The following is an 18,256-nucleotide window of genomic DNA, read 5'->3' as shown; positions in this document are numbered from 1 at the left end:
ATGCTGTAGATAAAGTTTTAAGAGAAGAACAGTGCGGTTTTAGAAAGGGTAGAGGATGTGTTGACCAAATCTTTTCCCTTAGATTAATAATTGAGAAGTACCTGAGTCATCAAACACTTTTAGTCCTCATTTTTATTGATTGTGAGCAAGCGTTCTTCTCACCTGGTAGAAGAGTCCTAACAAAGGTCTTATCCTTGTAAGGTATACTAGACAAATACATTAAAGTGATTAGTGTTATGTACGAGAATATCACTGCTGTGGTTAAGGTCGGAAATGATTTTCGTAGCTGGTTTTGTACTAAATCAGGAGTTAAACAGGGCTGTGTTCTATCCCCATTTATATGGATCATTTTGATGGACTTTGTGTTAAAGAGCATAGGAAAGGGAATGGGAGAACACGGACTCAAATGGGGAGGAAAAACTTTCCTTGACTTTTATTATGCTGATGATTTAAGCATTCTAGATTAAAGTAGGATTAAAATGAATGAACGTTTATAGGTCTTGCGAGTTCAGGGTGCTAGCATGGGTTTGAAAATTAATATTAAGAAGGCTAAGTCACTAAGGCTGGGTAACGAAAAGATTGATCAAGTGGAAATGCTTCATTTACCTTGGTAGTATTATTAGTAAAGACAGTGGGTGCCTTGGTAGATGTTAAAAGTTGAATAGCCAGGGCTCAGGGTATTTTATCACTGTTGAAAACAATTTGGAAGAAAAAGAAAATATAAGTCTGCTAACCAAGATTAGAGTGATGCTACAGTGATGACACTGGTCAAATATGCTTCTGAAGCATGGGTGGTCCAAAAAACAGCGGTAGTTTTCCAGAGAAATTGTCAACGGATTGTTTTTGGGTGCCCGGCTGACTGGCCGTATTTCGAATAAACGGTTCTACGAAAAGTGTGGTTCAATCCCGCTTTTAAGGGCTATAATGAAAGAAAATTTGAGATGGTTATGGCATGTTCTGTGGAGAAGGATCACAGATTGCCAAAGATTGTCCTTTTGGGCCAACCGTCTAGGGATAAAGGAAAGCAGGTCGTCCGTGGTTTGAGTAGGAGGATGTTGTAGAGAAAGATTTAAGGGGCATTTGAAATTCCTGAGTAAAGAAGGAAGCTTTGATTAGACTGGGATGAAGGAGGAGCGGGTGTAGCTCTGTTGGCTTCAGGCGGATTGATGCTGCTTTGAGTTGTTAGTAGTAGTAGTAAATGCGTCCCGATGAATTTATTCTCTTACCCATGCTTAGTAGCATGTCTGCTGTAATGACACGGCAGCCACAGTTACGAGTAACGGAATGCAAGCTTTTTTCTTGGCAAAATGGAAACACTAGGCGGAAACATTATTTTCTGCAGTCAAGTCCCGCTCTTTTCGCTAAAGTTCGACCTCTTGTCTCAATTCTTTAAGAACGATTCCTGAGAACGATTTTTTTAAGGTAGTAAAAAAAACTTTGGCGTGAAGAGAGGGGTATTTCGAGGGGGCAGCCTCCCTCATATACGGAATATTTTCTGTTCGTTTTAAGTTTTAATGTTGATCCCTACTTTCAGTAGAATAAACTTGTTTTTTCTTGTTTAATCTCAGTCTAATAGAGATATATCCCCTCAGAAGTGAGCTGAAGAATCAGCTCGAACAGTTATTTTTCTCGGTTTATCCTCAGAGGATTTTATGTTCTGGAAGTTTTGGACAATTTAAGAGCTCAATTTTTTTCCAGTATAAATGTGAGGATCCATAGTTTTAGTTCAGAAATATGAAGTTTTTTTTTTTTGTTTTTTTTTTGTCGCATTGGTGTTTAGTTGTATTAGATGCTCCAAGTGGTTTGTTATATATTTGTATTTATGTGTGACACACGAAAGCTTTCTGCGTTGTGCTAATAATAAATAAAACAAATTAGTAAGAAGTAAAAAAAGAAATTCGACTAATTGATCAAGTGGCCTTAATTAAGGGGGTGGAGTGTGAATCTCTGTATGATCAAAGAATTCTAGATTTTTAGTTGAGTAGTATTTGAGGGACCTTCTATAATTCTTAGTATAGGTATTTCTCTCTGGGTATTCTCACCAGCACCATCTTCTTTTTTCTTATATAGACTGGCGCGCCATCTATTCTGCTATTTTCGTATAGCGCCATCTTTATTGCTATCACTGTTTCTTCTGAATAAGTGAAGTTACATAGTTGCCAAATATTGTATAGCTGCCAAATTTAGACAGTATATTTTGCCATTTTCGGCGATAAAATTCGGGCTGCATTTTTCGGAGATAGCCTGTGCAGAAGTGAGCAACAACGAACATTCAAGAGGCCGTACAGTACTAGCATGATTTTTTATCCTTAAACTGCTGGGATAAGGTGATTCGTGTGTTGTACTTCCCACGGGTCTTATCTACCGCTAAATCTTTAAAGCTTGTAACGCCGGTGTTGCCAAATTGAACTGAAGGTTTTGCTGACAAAATCTTTGCCAAAATAAATAACATAGATATGGTAGAACTCTGCCCACGGTGCAAGAAAAATGTAACAAGAGCTTAAGGAGGAATTCAGTGCCGAGACTGCTTAAAATGGCTCCACTTTGGTTGCGCAGGTCTTGCGTATAATAAGGAAGCTGCTGACAAATTCCGAGGACAATGGCAATGCTATAGTTGCAAATCTTCTAGCAACGACCAATATAAAGCAACTCCTCCACCTAAAGCACAAAATACTAGAGGGACTCCGATAGAAGAATCCACCAAAAGCCAAGGTCCCTCGGTAAGCCAGCATACGGAGCCCAAAGAGATTCCTTTGGGCACTAGTTTCCCAGATAACAACACAGAACGCAGCTACTGTCACAAAGATGTCGACATTACCACCTCTTTCCTCTGCTTTTTCTGCAACGAGTGGGAACATGCCGCTTGCCGAGGTATAAATGCAGATCTCGTGCTGGTCATGAAGAGAGAAGACAGCGAGTGTCCCCTTTTTAAATACGAATGCCTCTCCTGCTCCAAACGAAAAGTAGCACTTCTACAGCTTCAAGTGCGACAGCTAACAGAAGCTCAACCTCACAGACCTCATGAGGCAACACCTTCAAATTATAGTGAAAGACCCTCACCTCACGACATCCAGCCGACAATAAATGCAATTATTCAGGTAGAAGTAGAAAAGGAATTAAGAGAACAGAAAAAGATGAATTTTGTAGTCATGGGGCTGCCTGAATCTACTGCTGTCAATGACATTACACAGGTTGTCAAATTGACTCAAGAAAACGACCTCGGGGCAAATATCACTGAAGGGGAGATACTAGAAACTGCCCGGATTGGAAGACGAAAAGAAGATGGTAGTCCACGTACTTTGTTAGTTAAGCTAAAAAAATCACAAGAGCTTGAGATGAAGAGGCAAACAATCCTGAGGACAGCTCCAAATCTAAGAAAATCATCAAATGAAGAAACTCGTACCAAAGTATATATAAACCCAGATCTCACGCCCATGCAGAGACAAATGCTCGCCGTGAAGAGACAACAGAAGAGGAATACCCGCACCAAGTGCGATCGTCAAATGGAGATGCAAAGCCATTGGAAGCGAGGTAAAGACTCCAACGAAGAGCAACGGCAAATATGAAGTAGAATAACCAAAGCCAAACAAATGCCACCATCCTTCAAGCCCAACAAAAAAGCTACTAAAGTAAAAACACTAAAGATATTATATGTAAATGCTGATTCACTACCAAACAAATTATCAGAATTAAAAGTAGAAATGGCAGCAAAGAACCCAGACATAGTAGCAGTGGTCGAAGCTAAGCCTAAACACTGTCGATATCTCCCAACTTTACCTGAGTTGGTCATCAACGGCTACAAAAGCTACACCTTGAACATAGATCAAGAAGAAGGTCGGAGAATTATTTGCTACGTATTAGACAGTTTATCAATCCCGAAAGTGTCATCAAAAACAAATGGACAGGAAATCATTTGGCTTCAGATATCAAAAACAAACCAAGCAACTCTAAATTTGGCTTTAATATATAGAAGTCCAAATAGCGCAGCCGTGAATGACCAAGTACTCTTTAAAGATATTCACGCTATATGTCAAAGATTAACAGAACCAACTCTCATAATTGGAGATTTCAATTATCCTAACATAGATTGGGACCTTCCACACCTCCTAGAGCATAGCGGGTCACCCTCACAGAGGGAATTTCTGAAGATAGTGAACGATAATTACCTAGAACAGCTTATTAAAAAACCAACAAGAATCTGAGGAAGCGACAAGCCAACACTACTGGACCTAGTCCTATGCAGTAATACGGAACTAATAAAAGAATTTACTATAGGTCCTCCTGTTGGAAAATCGGACCAGGTTACACTTTTCTTAGAGGTGATTATAAGTTGCGAAACTATGAGAAAAAAAGAGAGGTGGATGTATTCAAAAGGTGATTACAATACCATGCGAACGGAGCTAGAAGTTTTCAACTGGACTGAAATACTAAATAACACATATTGTAGATGGCATGTACAGAAAGTTTGCATCCGTAATCATAGACCTCAAAAATAAGTTTGTACAAATAGACAAAATTTTTAAACGACCGCCTCTAAAACGAGAGATCCTTGACCTAATAAAAATCAAGCGGCAAGCCTGGGAGACGCTCAAGCAGACTGATACCAAAAGTAATCGTAGAAATTATCACAGAATTTCCAACAAAGTGAGGAAATCCACTAGACAAGAAGCAAGCAAAAAGGAGAGGAAAGTAGCCAAAAACTCAAAAATCAACCGCAAGGCGTTTTGGAATTTCATGAACTCATAAAGACAAGAACAGCCGGTTATTCCCGATCTTAGAAACTCAGGAACAAACTTAACGATCAGTGACCCAATAGCTAAACCCAACCTAATAAATCAGCAGTTTTCCACAATTTTTACAACAGAGTGCGACAGAGATGAAAGTCAAGAGGAATGTCAGCCACTAGACGCAGACAAATTTGAAGAAATAGAACTGACAATACAAATGGTCTACAAAAAACTAAAAAATCTAAACCCTTACAAATCAGAAGGTCCAGATGGCCTACATCCTAGAGTGCTCAAAGAGCTGGCACAAGAAATTGCAGCGCCATTGCACTACATTTTTGTCAAGTCGCTACAAACAGGGAACCTGCCTGATACATGGAAGCAAGCAACAGTGATACCCCTCTTCAAAAAAGGAAGCAAATCAGATCCAAGTAATTACAGACCTGTCAGTTTAACCTGTATCACATGCAAAATACTAGAATCTTTACTCCACGATAATATATTACAATACCTACTCGGAAGGAGCCTCATTTCACCAACACAGTTTGGAGTCCTCAAGAATAGATCTGCAGAAAGCCAGCTACATGTCACTACAAATGCCTGGAGAAAATATATGGATAGTGGGATGCAGATAGATATTTTATACTTAGATCTCCGAAAAGCCTTTGATAAAGTCTCACAAAGTCAACTTCTTCGAAAACTACTGTTTATTGGTGTTGGCGATACTATTCTAAAGTGGGTTCTCAACTTTCTGAAAGGAAGATCTCAGCGAGTGAGACTGGAGGGATATCTTAGCAGCAATGAGATAAAAGTCACAAGTGGAGTGGTTCAAGGTAGTGTTTTGGGGCCTTTACTATTCAATATTTACATAAATGATCTCCCAAATAACATAGATTCAGAGATACTGCTTTATGTAGATGACACAAAAATCTTTCGCGCAATAATAAGCTTTGAAGATACAGAAATACTACAGCAACACTTAAACAAAACAGCAGAATGGATAAAAAAATGGAGCATGGAAGTGAATACAGAAAAAAGTTGTCATATTTGGCTAGGCCCAAAACACATTTCTCGGCACTACTGCTTTGAAGGACAACAGATACCTATACAAGAAGAAGCTCTAGACCTGGGAGTGACAATAGACAGGGATATGACTTTCACCAAGCACTACGAGTCAATCATCTCTAAGTCATCACAAGTCTTGGGAATTATTCGAAGAAATTTCTCTCTTACTGACTCAACACTGTTTTCTATATTCTTCAAATCGTTAGTGAGACCAATGATCGAATACAACAACCAGACCATTTTTTCAAAAAGACAGCAATGCAATAGAAAAAATCCAAAGGAGGGCTACTAAATTTGTTCCATCACTTAGAGACTTATCATACCAAGACCATTTGAAAAAACTGTCGCTCCCAAGCCTCTCATACCGATTTTTGAGAGGTGATCTTATTGAAGTATACAAAATATGCAACAGATACTACGACAACATCCCTCCAGAAGAGATAATAACATTCAAGAATAATAACTTGAGAGGTCACAAGTTTAAGCTAACTGAAGAACGTTTCAGAAGAGATGTTGGGAGATGGGCATTCAGCAGCCGCATTGTCTCCGAGTGGAATGCACTACCATCAGACACTGTTAACTCAGATTCAGTCAATGCATTTAAGAACAAAATTGACAAACATTATAGTGATAAAGCATTTGATTATTTAAATTTTTGTAGATAGAGGCGCAAGCCTGTTTTTGCAATATATTATTATTATTATTATTATAAGCATGGGGGATTTCGAAATGTGATTTTTTTGTTCACAAATAAGTTGTTTTCTAGCTTTTAGAGAAAATACATTCCCGTTCGATAGCTATGAAGTGAGTCCCAGATTCTTAATGGCTTCGCATTAAATGCTATAAGAAAAATTGCAATAAGAACTTCTATACCAAGGGACCGATCTTGTTCAGTGATTATTTTTTGTTTTAAAAAATTGTTCATAACGATATAATTGTTAATTTTCTGGCATGGGAAAACGATTTAAATTGGTCACGACATTTTCATGTGAATGACGTCATAAATACCCTGAGATACACCCTAATGGTTTTACTTTCTACAGCGAATAAAATGAAATTAAAAGTTGCTTCACAGAATAGATTTAAAAACTGTCTTTCTTTTCACCAAGCGAAGCTTGGTCCCCGGGTACTAAAACAATTGAAGTACAAAAGTCAAAAAACAGTTATTGAACCATATGCTCGAATTTGTTCAAAGTTGCATCTACTCACGTCCAAACAGACAGTAAAACTGGATTTGACTATTAAAATGTTATTCTATTTTTTTTATCCTAGTCATTGCCAACTTTGATTATGATTAACTTTTATTTGCTATAAATCTTATATAGTCAGATAACTTAAGCTTAGTCGTGTGTTTGCTAAATAGAATTGTGTTGTCCTACTATTTACTCTTTATTAACTTTAGGGAGACGGAAAACGGGAACAGCTTCAAGAATCTAAGGAGCCCAACTTTTTCAGTCAAGGAGTACCGCAAAGCGACGAAATAGAGCGACATGACGAGTCCGACAGAACACTCAGTATTGAGGCTAAGCAACCTCCGGATAGTAAACATCTGCCTCCAATTCCGGGACTAACTTTCCCTCCTATACCCCCTTTGATAACTTCAGATTTAATTAACCCAGTTGCTTCTACGTCTTTAGCGTCTCTTGCCATGGGTTTAAGCATGTCTGGACCATTAATGCCATCTTTGATGCCACCAGACTATGCAGCCCTTTTTAGTCCAGGCAGAAATCCTTTAGCTGCTCAAGAGGCTTATGCTCAAGCTATCTATGGCTTGCAAAATATGCGTGGGATGACATCTCCAAGTAGAAAAAGAAGCAAGGGGGAATCTAACAGAAGTCCAAAAAGGCTTCCATATGAAGATATGCTTATGCCTGATCCGGGAACAATGGATCCTGCACTTGCCGCTTTTTCTGCTTTTGGGGGAATGGGAGGGCTAGGATATGGTGGCATAAATGCTGCTAATGCACAGTTTTTTGCAAGCTTAGCCGCCCTAAATAGGCTCCCGCCTATGACCGTACAACCATCAGCTCATACTCCTCCTTTAATTAAATCTGAACCTACTGAAGTTAAAATAGAAGAATCATTTTTAAAGAAAGACAAAGAAGAATTAAAACCCGAAAGTGAGCAAAAATGTGATAAATCAGAAAAGGATAAAAAGCACAGAGAAAAACATGATAAAAGATCTGATTCTAAGTTTTCTCTTGAGATAGACAAGGGCTCAACATATCCTAGTGTCAGTATAACGCCAATTGCTTCGAGTACGAACGTAACACCCCCCAGTTCATCATTTGCTAGTTTAGGGCTTGAAAGGCGTCCGGGGATCGAAATAATTCCTTTGACAAATCCACCTTCTTCTATGTCAGTGACTGCGGTCCCAAAAAACGAGAAAAAGGAGAGGAGGGAAGAAAAGAAAAAAGAAGAGAGAGATGAAAAAAGAGATAGGAAAAGAAGAGCAGACGAAGCACTTTCTATAAAACCAGCGAAAGTTGTATCTCTCTCTTCAGGAGTCATGGGACCCCCTGCAACACCAACCATATCACGTGAAAACACTGCAAAGCAGCCTTCTCTATCTGTAAGTGTTAAGACTGGCGCTTTATCGCCTGTAACATCTTCTGGATCTGGTGTTAGTACACCGAACTCACCATCCAGCAAAAGCAAAAGCTCATCTCCTAATTCCAAAAGCAAAGTTTCAATGAGCCCAAGTCACCAGCCTGCTTCCTCCTCTCCTAAAACAACGAATAGCCCCAAACGAAGCTCAAGTCCTAAGCACGTATCAGCTTCACCTAAGCATTCAGGGAAACCGAGTATGTCAGCATTAAAAACAATTTCGTCGTCGTCCAAAGAAAGCTCTAGCAGCAATAAACATAAAGCGAAAGATAAGAGTCGGGAAAAAAAGTCATCAACACCAACTCCTGAAACTACGAAAAGCAAGTCGTTAAATAAAACCAAATCTTTTGAAATTATAGAAGGTTCTGGTGATGAAGATGAAGAAGTTATTGCTCTCCTTGAAAACAACCCTTCCCAAGACTTGGACCAGTCTGGAGACTCTAAACAGAGTCAGGGATCAGGTAGTGATAGCTCTAGCTCAAAGTCTCCTGTAAGAAATCGAAAAAGCTCATTGTCCGCTGTGATAGACAAACTAACCAGGCAACAAAATCCCGCAGGGGAGGGGAAAGAAGGTAGCAAAGATAAGAAGGATAACGAATTTGTCGTAAAACAAAGGAGCAGTCAGGGAATAAAACTGACTTTCAACAAGACGAAGGCTGGCGAACGATCTTCTTCCAATTCCTCAAGTTCTAGCAAAGACTCGACAGACTCAGGCTCTGTAAAATCATCCTCTGGTCTTAAACCTGGAACAACTAGTGGTCCAGCTTCAAAGAAATTAGCCTCAAAATCTGCATCATCTAAATCACCGTCTCATAGCTCAAGCAAAACGTCCTCAGATAAAAAAGAGAGAGAGAAAGATAGAGACAAATATAAGTCACGAAGCAATGACAAATCGAAAGGAGAAAAATCTAATAGCACTCGATCGGCTGAGAATAAAAAAGAGAAGATAGAAGTTAAACCCAAGTTTGATTCCAGCTTTCAAATCCCTAAAATTTCAAAAGAGCATAAAAATGAAAAGAAAGATGAATCTAGAAAAGAAAATGTGGAGTCTGAAAATTGTGGAATTGCAACAAAAAAGAACGAATGCAAAATTGATGACGCCCATGAAGAGGACAAGTTTTGTACCAATGTAAAAAAAGAAGATACGAAAAAAGAAAAAAGTGTTGTAATGCCACTTTCACCTTCTGTCCAAATCCATATTGTCAAATCCCCTGTCCCTCGTAACTCGCCAATGACGATGCACTCTCCCAAGCCCCAACCTTCATCCATTCTTGCTGAAGACGAAGGATCAGATGACAAAGCTAAATAGTGAGAAATAAAAAGTCCAAGTTTCTAACTGTGGAAGTTCTCTTTTTTACTTAAAAGAATCTGCAAGTTGTTATAAAGTTTGGTGTTTTATTACAAAATGGAACAATAAAAAACATGTGCTTACTCCCACTTAATCTCGGGACTTTTTTTGTAGTTCAAATATTCGGCAAAGTTGAATAAAGCCAGTTCCGTTTCATGTCGTACACCTTGGTCGTATAATGACTCTCCTGGCTTTAAGATCAGTTCATCATAATCCATGCCCATAACTGGGTCGTTTGCTTTAGCTCCGTGTGCTTGTTGTTCAATCTGAAATGGGCATTTCATTTAATATTAGTATTACAAGAAAATTACCAAAATATTTTGATTGATCAGTTTAAAACAACATGCAGAACTTCTGTTTGCGGTTTGAGTTGCTGAGAAAGTGAGCAATTTGAACAGCATGAAATGGTCCTTTCCACAAGTTCTATTATCGACGACGTTGGTAGAGTCATATCACGATAATCCGTCTTTTACCCCTGGCAAACGACCGTTTTGTTTAGTCTAACCGATAAAAATTGAGAACGGCAGAAATCACTAGTGAAAAACGTCTGTAGTTGAATCTAGCTCGGGTTAATTTAAGGCGTAATAACGGGTATCCTTGAGGAGGTCGAAAAGGGTAAGTAATCTCTCAGAAGCTCAAACAACAAATAGAACATATACGCTGATGTCTAATTACTTCAGGTTTATGCCAGACTGAGATCTGTTACAAGCTAAGATGTTTGCCGTTCATATTTTTTGAAGAAATATGTACGACCCTTGTAATTGAAATTTATTTAGTCTTACTAACAGTGAAAAAAATCTAAAATTTCTTTGTTTGTTAGTTATGCAGTGTGGTTTTTCTCATTGTTTCTGTGCCGTAGCCTACTTTCTTTGACCAAAATCGATTTTCATTTAACTCCCTCGTGAAAAGAGCAAAGCGTTATACTAACTATTTTTCTTATGCTTATTCATCAGGGCCGCGATTTTTCTTAACGTCTTGTTTACCATAAACAAGTCAACCTTGATGTTAAAACGAAAAGCTTGATTTTAAAGAATACTTCATTATCTTTTCACTTAAAACTATGCCGTAGACGAGATCATCGACCGCATGCGAAGCTGTTGTGGCTTTCAAGCACGGCATGAATGGCTTTATGACTTATGCCGTAAACCATGCCGTAGATTAGATGATTGACTGCATGTGAAGATGTTCTGGCTTTCATTTCAAGCCTAAAACATAGAATTTCAACTTGTAAACTCTAACCTAAGCTTTTGTTTTCTCGGTGAAACAAAACGCAGAATTGATTATTATGCTGGAAAGTATGACCTGGCAAATCTCCTACCTTAGTCTCCATGCCAACTAGTATAACCTGGATTTTTGATAAGCTAATCAGCATTTTTATAAAGCCACTCATCACTAACTAAAAATATACTTTTCTTTTGTAATATTACATGACCTTCGAGTGAAGTGTGATTTCTATTAAAAAATAAAATCAATCGACTCTTTGAATGCCTTTCTAAGTCTAAAACTGTGTTTTTGGTAATGAACATGTCATTAATGTCATCAACCACACCCCTAAACTATACGTCTTAGTTTGTTAGCAATTTTGCATTACTTATAGTGCGACTAGTCTGTCAGTTCATGGCAACGAAGGAAACGGTAAGTAAAGACCAGCTGCCGTCAGTAATAACTAAAACTCTTTTATTAAATTACATTTTATTAGATTAAATTGTAATTTTTTTTTTTTTTATTAAAGACTATAATTTTTAATTACAGTAAATTGAAATTACTTTGAATTTTCCAATTCCTTTGAAATGAAATTACTTTCATGATACTTTGAATGAAATTACTTTGAATATTCCAAAAAAATGAAAAGGCATAATTTTAACCTCCTACAATTATAACAAATTATTCGACATCTAAAAAAATGTCAACTGTATAAATATGTTCATTTATTTTAAATGTCTTATTCTAAATATCTTAATGAGTTTGAAGCTACTAATCTAAAGTTAATAGAATAAAGAAATTTACTTAATAGCAGAAAGGGGAGAAAATACTCCCAAGGAGCCGTTTAGTCTTGTTCGGTGGTGCCAATTCACGAAAACTAAGGGAGGAGGATGCAATTCTGTTTTTTTCGATTTTTTTTCTAATAAAAATGCCAAAAAAAAGTATTTTCAATGAAAGTACCAAAATAGGTAGTTTTCGAAATCTAGGGTGGCAAATTGAACACAAATTTATCTTGTACGGGTTTTTTCACTTCTTTCTTTTATCACAGGGGTTATAACACTGACTGAATAGTTACATATTATCATGAAAGGGTTCATTTGAACGGAATCTTATAGGAAAAATTTAAAGCAAAAATTAAACAAGCCTTTTTAAATATTAAATAGCCCTTTTTAAATAACAAAAGAAATTCCACCGTAAAGTCGTGTAGATTTCTACCATTTTCTGTCTCACAACTACAATTTTGGCTCAGCTAAAAAGCTATTTCTTAATTCAGAAGAATATGTTTAGACTAATCGTTTGTACCCGTATGATGGTAAGACAGGTGACCTTTTTATCATGTTACTTTTAAACAAAGGCAAATTAATCATGGAATTTCACTTATTAAAAAATCTGCGCTATTATTTGGCATAAAAACAGACTTTTAACACAACTAGAACAACAATTCATAAACAGCCAAGTTTGGCTGTTTATGAAACAACAAGTTTGGAATTTTTTTAAACTTGGGGCTATGTCCTAGTTACTGTTGACGCAGTGACATTATTTTGTACATAGAAATATATACAGTCCATACAAAATGAGTACCTCATTACAGAACTTGATCTGGTTGAATGTAAAAACGACTACATTCATGAAAGTAGAAACAATGTAAAAACGAAAGTAGAGCGATATTAGGTTTCCCTCTCCTCCCCCCCCCCCACTTTCATGAAGTGGGGGCAACTTTTGTGCAGCCAGACTGAAAGCATTGATGAGTGCGATTGTGATTGAGCAGTTGTTCTTAAAGGTTGCGGATATCAAGTCACCTGTTTTTTTTCATTTCTTTTGATAAGTGACGTTAAATTTAATGTATTTTACACATTTAGAATCAGCATAAATAATAGATTTTGTTGTTGCATATATTTCAGTCAGAACTTCGGTTTTTAGAGTTTGGTGTCTATTGATCGCTCTTCGCCTACAGTTTGTTACAACAACTATTTGATCGAGGGCTGTAAAATGTGAGAGCGTCTACTACAACTTCCTTTAACACCCGGTTTTTATATTCAAGTTTAATATTGATATAAAAATGCTTCAAGAACGATAATCATCCCTGAAAAAAGAAACCCTTCAAAAATTTATTTGGTTTTCAAGCTGAGTTCCTAACAGGTCTTTTTTTCGGTATGTCTTCCTTGAACACTGGCGGGGAGTCAGTGCCCCTGGGAACAAGAAACCATTGAAAAATGTATTGGAAATTTTGTAGCGGCGCTCGTGAAGCCTCTTCCCAACTGGTACACCATTTGTGCTGTTAAGTACAAAAATGTTATCTCTTGTACTAAACAGACAAAAAAAAAAAAAAACAGTTACAAGAGGGAAGCTATCAACTCGCAGCCCCAATATTACAGGTTCAGTCCAAAAATATTTCTGAGAATGAAGGCAGATTAGAGATCTTATTTGACCCCCCCCCCCCACATACACAAAAAAAAACTCCTAAATTTGTATGAGGGCTCACGGAAATATAGAAAATTTGGGCATAAAAATGCACTTTTTGAGGCTTCAGGCACACTCTTCTTCTACCCCCTACTCAAAGATCCGCCTGCGCCCCTCTATAATAGCTTATGTGCGGCGATTATACATCACTGTACATAATTTTACCAAGCCTCTAATTAATCTACATGGTTTAAATGAAGCTCTAAAACAAATGTCTGTATTGACTGTTGTATTTTGTATAGATTACGGGCATCTTTGGGAGCGAATGCTTCACTGCACGGCATTACTGGCTGTGAAACTGGGAAGCTCAATGCATAATTTCTCAAGAATTGGGTACAGGGTTGCCAACTGGACACATTTTATTTCAAAAGGATACATTACCATGTGCTGGGACACAATGACATAAGGGCAAAAAAGTGATACATCTAAGAAATTGTGTAGATGAAAGGGCATAAAAGGGACACGGTTTGTAAATTTATAGTATAAAACGGAACATTTCCCCAACTGGATATATATTTCCAAAGTAGTGCTTTTTTTTGAGCGCCCAGGTTTTGCCAGAGATGTAAGTATAAAGTTGTCTTCAAAGTAAGGGATTTACATGTTTATATGAGTTTCGTGCTTTCACTCTAAGTCATTTTGTATTATTTTTTTTTTAAGCGTCTTTTGGTCAATAATACAACTGGTAAAAGAAATAAACTCTGGTTTTTGATATATTAAGAAAATGACATTTTAGCTGAAAATGACAGACTTTTGGATGCTCAGGGGACATTCATGGATGAAAATTTGGCAACCCTGATTGGGTATATTGGAATTTTCAATCGATAGCTTTTTATACCTCTTCGAGGCGAAATTGTAGTTTTGTGCCACAAGATGGCAGAAAATGTGGCTTCGCTGTGACAATACATTGCTATAGGCAAGGCTATTGTTATTGGCTATTGAATATGGCAAGAGTTGAAAATGACTCGATTAAATGCGAAATTTACAAAAAAAAGTGCATTTCTTCTGTACTTACGTAGTTTCTTAAAACAATTCTAAAATAGTCAATCAATTTTTTATGGTTTAAAACTCTCACCAGGAGGTTTTGAACTCACCATCCTGAAAGTTTTTTTTTACAAAAACTTCCCAAAACGGAGTGAGTTTAGTAGAGGGAATGAGGAATGACTTGACTTACTCCTTATTTTATTTACAAGAAATTGCCAACCTCTTAAATGATTATTTTCGTGTCAAAGTAGACTGTTTTTTCTCTTTGTGATAGTTTATTGACAGTAATTGCGAGATCAGCCTTTAAGAAGAAAGTTCCTTCTTTTGTGCACAGTATTGCTTAGCTGCGCATGAGCATTTATGGAGAAGAGGTGAGTAAATAATTCTTATGGGGTCACTAAAGCCTAAAAAAGTAAATTATTTTGCCAAATTTTTCTAAATTATCACCAGAGGCGGTTCAGATCAATCTGGAGAGAGGAGCATTTTACCCCCCTAACTTCTCTTCATATGAAGAAATGATTGCCCGAGTAGTGGAAACCCCTCTACCTTTACTGGGAAGATTCTGTACATAAAACGAAATCTTCATTCATATACTTGCCTCCAAATAAAGGGGAACGGTTACCCCAAAATCAATATTTGTCAGAAGAAGCCCCTCTATTTTGAAAAATCAAGCAATGATGACCCTAAAAATCACTATTTTGGCAATTCAACCCCCCCCCTCTTGCCTACAATTTGTTTCTAGGGTTGTACTTTTTCATTAGGGACAATCGTATCAAAACAAGGGCCATCGAAAATAAAGGAAAGGTTTATGCATTTCACTGCTATTTTTAACTAGCAAACAAGGTCGCACCTCAATGAACTGCCATTTTCTGCCAGTTATGCTGCCCAGCGACAATTATAGCTCTCATTGGACTAAGGATATGCATAATTGGCGATGCGTTTAGTTCTCAAGCATACTTGCGTGTGCAGTGCATAATTTACTTAATATAAAGCAATTAAAAACAAACAAAAATTAAATTTTAAAAACAGGTTCTACAGATGAAAATTAATTAACATCAAAATTTAAAATGACAGGAAATTATCCATTTATGATAAAGCTATCCCCTAGCACCTCTTCACCTTAAGCTCCTTACGCCAAAATTTTGCTTCTGCTTTAGACCATGACGATGGTTTATACCTTCCACAACTAGTGCAATGCAGGGTGTAATGGCTCTAGACTTTTGTGCCTGAGATTTTATAATGTGCTAAAGGTAATTATTTGACAATGAAGAAGAAAAAAGAACTGTTTCCCCACTTAAGTTATTCAGACAGATAAGCAGTTGAACAAGACCTTGACCGTACTCATCCATCCAATCACCAAGGATAGACAATATATCCAAACACAATCAACCAAAAAGAAGGGTCCATAAACACGCAACATCGTTATCAGTAAATGTAAGCCATTATAAACTCAAAAAGTTATTTGAAAAAGCTACCTTTTAAAATTTTTCTATTGAGAAAGATAAGGAACATGAAAAATTACGATATACCTTTAAAAGATGGTTGTTTTTGATGTTGTTTTTTTACAAAGATGTACAGACTTAAAATTTAAGTGGAGATAGGACTTTTTTTATGATGGCCTTCATTAAGTTTTGTATTTTTTTTCTAATTTGTTTCATTTTCTTTTTAATTTATTTGACATTATCAGAAGTTAGCAGTGAAGATCAATACTCTTTTTCTTGGCAGTTAATGGAAATTGGCGAAGGTAATTTTTTATTACTTTATTTTATTACTTCTGCACATGGGCGTAGGCAGCATATTGTCTAGGGGGACAGTCGATAGTGTGATGGAGGGCCTTTTATCAACTGCTTTTCCAGCCATATCTAATTTAAATTTGACGGTCTTGGGGGGCGGCAGCTGCCCCCCCCCCCCCCCATCCCTACGCCCAAGCTTCTGCACAGTATGAAGTAAGAATGGTTTTCCTAACATGTTTCCTACAAAATAGCCCCAATTCTAGACTTTACCAAACTATTCTTTTTTCAAAAAAATTAACCAAAAACATAATCAAATGAAATTAGTTATATTTTAGGAAAGAGTTTACCCAAACTTACGTGATACCAATGCAACTTAAATGTTGCTTAAGAGCCTGTTGTTTGTTTTTTCAGTCACCCTGTACTGATGGTAGCCCTAACACGTTCTATGCAATTTAACTAAAAGAATTTCATTAATTTCACCTGATACTGGTTTTTTCTACTCTCAGTCTACTCTTTTTCGGTTGTCCTACTCAACCTGCTTTATTTTCATCTTACTTGAGTGAAAACAATGCTTAACGCCATCTAAATTGGCTTACCTTTAAAGTATCATACGCATGCTGCTTGAACGGCGGAGGGATACTCGCTGTTTGTATGGCTCTTTTTATGCCTTCAATAAAATCTTCTACATTCTCGCTTAAATCGACGTTTTTCATTGGAATATTCTTGGTATTACGATATGTAAAAGATTTCACTAATTTTATATTCACTGTAACTTTTAAATCATTCATTTTTTTTATAGATGGCGTAGGTCGAACAAATGTAAAACTTGAGAGAGCTAAATTATTTTCGGTACTAGTTCATTAGATGGGTATTTATAAGGAAACCAGTCACGAAAGACCCGATACAGACGGGTTAATTTAAGAGATCGCTATAGAGTATTCCAATGCAAGGCGTTGTTTTCATTGCGTTTACGATATTTAAACTGTTTTTTTTTTGGGGGGGGGAGGGGGTTTGTGGTACCTACAGTAGGTTAGGTTACGTATTTACTATATGCTATGCTTTAGACTTCCGCAAGCTGCGATTTGCTTTAGATTTCCCGACTTCCGCAAGCTTCTAATCGAAATTATTGAGATGGCATGAAATAATATGGCCTTGAGTGCTGATAGTGCTGTAAATGAATTTTTTAAATATGGTGGTTCTGAAGTTAGAGATGGAGATTATGAATATGATTTGAAAAAGGGGGAAGTACTTAGCAAGTTTTGGAAAATTTTTATTAAACTGCTTTCTAAGAAAGATGATAAAAGTGGATGTGGCACTTAAAGAGGCATTAGGTTGGTTTTTGTTGGAAAAAAAATTACTTAGTTTGATGATACTTATTAGACCTATAGAGGCTATAGATGAAGTCTTAACAGAAGGATAGGGTACTTATGTAAAAAGCGGTAAGTGTGCGAAAAGTGAAGTTTCGTTAATGCTAATGAAATAAAACAAAATAGGATGAAAATATAATAGTTCAGAAACAAATTTGGGCTATGTATTTGTACATGAGGGGAAGGGGTAAAGCATAGCAAATATTAAATACATAGCCTAACCTTACATAATCAACCCAACTTAGGTACTTTTTAGTCCCCCTAAACCACAAAAAAAAACTAAGTTTAAATATAGCTCCCGGAGTGAGAAATCCTTTGTAATGATCTTTATACAGCGTCTCGTATAAGTACCGGGCTTTATCCTATTTGATCTTCAATACAGTTGTTGCACGCTTACTGCTTTCTACATAAGTTTCAAGGACAGTATGGTTTTAGGAAAAGGCGAGTAATAATTGAGCAGCGCCTGAGTAATTAGATCCCTTTAGTTTGCAGTTTTATGGATAATAAACAAGCTTTAGGGTCAGGCGATAGAAGAGCTTTAGCGAAGATTCTGTCCTTGCATGGTACACCAGATTACTACCTTTAAGCGATTAGTGCTACTTACGAGAACAATGTTACTGCAGTTAAGGTGGGATATGAGGCTAGTAGGTTGTTTTGTATTGATGCAGGAGTTCAGCAGGGTTGCTTTCTATCCCCATTAATGCGGATCATTTTGATGGATTTTGTCATTAGGAGCACAGAAAAGGTAATAGGAGAGCATGATATTAA

General features: G+C 37.0%; 2 protein-coding genes across 5 annotated transcripts in view; one reads left to right on the top strand and one right to left on the bottom strand.

The window, feature by feature from the left end:
* Positions 1–9,705, top strand: part of MED1 (Mediator complex subunit 1) — a 102,822-nt gene extending 93,117 nt beyond the window's left edge. For all 4 annotated transcript variants that reach the window (XM_089104231.1, XM_089104189.1, XM_089104283.1 and 1 more), the window contains one exon: positions 7,192–9,705. In XM_089104231.1, the coding sequence (XP_088960357.1) occupies positions 7,192–9,705 (2,514 nt within the window). The remainder of the gene's footprint in view (positions 1–7,191) is intronic.
* Positions 9,706–9,771: 66 nt separating this feature from the next.
* On the bottom strand, positions 9,772–16,909 carry LOC148956321 (UPF0538 protein C2orf76 homolog). The gene is made up of 2 exons (XM_089104471.1): positions 16,718–16,909; positions 9,772–10,010 (listed from the first exon to the last, which is right to left on the bottom strand). Exons 1-2 carry the CDS (start codon positions 16,907–16,909, stop codon positions 9,825–9,827), a joined length of 378 nt encoding a protein of 125 aa, XP_088960597.1. The 3' UTR covers positions 9,772–9,824.
* Between the last annotated feature and the right edge of the window lie 1,347 nt (positions 16,910–18,256).

The sequence above is a fragment of the Artemia sp. Qi Xiang Cuo genome, chromosome 1 (assembly GCF_049724085.1).
Source record: "Artemia sp. Qi Xiang Cuo chromosome 1, ASM4972408v1, whole genome shotgun sequence".
Taxonomy (NCBI): domain Eukaryota; kingdom Metazoa; phylum Arthropoda; class Branchiopoda; order Anostraca; family Artemiidae; genus Artemia; species Artemia sp. Qi Xiang Cuo.
This window is presented reverse-complemented; position numbering and strand designations above follow the sequence as displayed.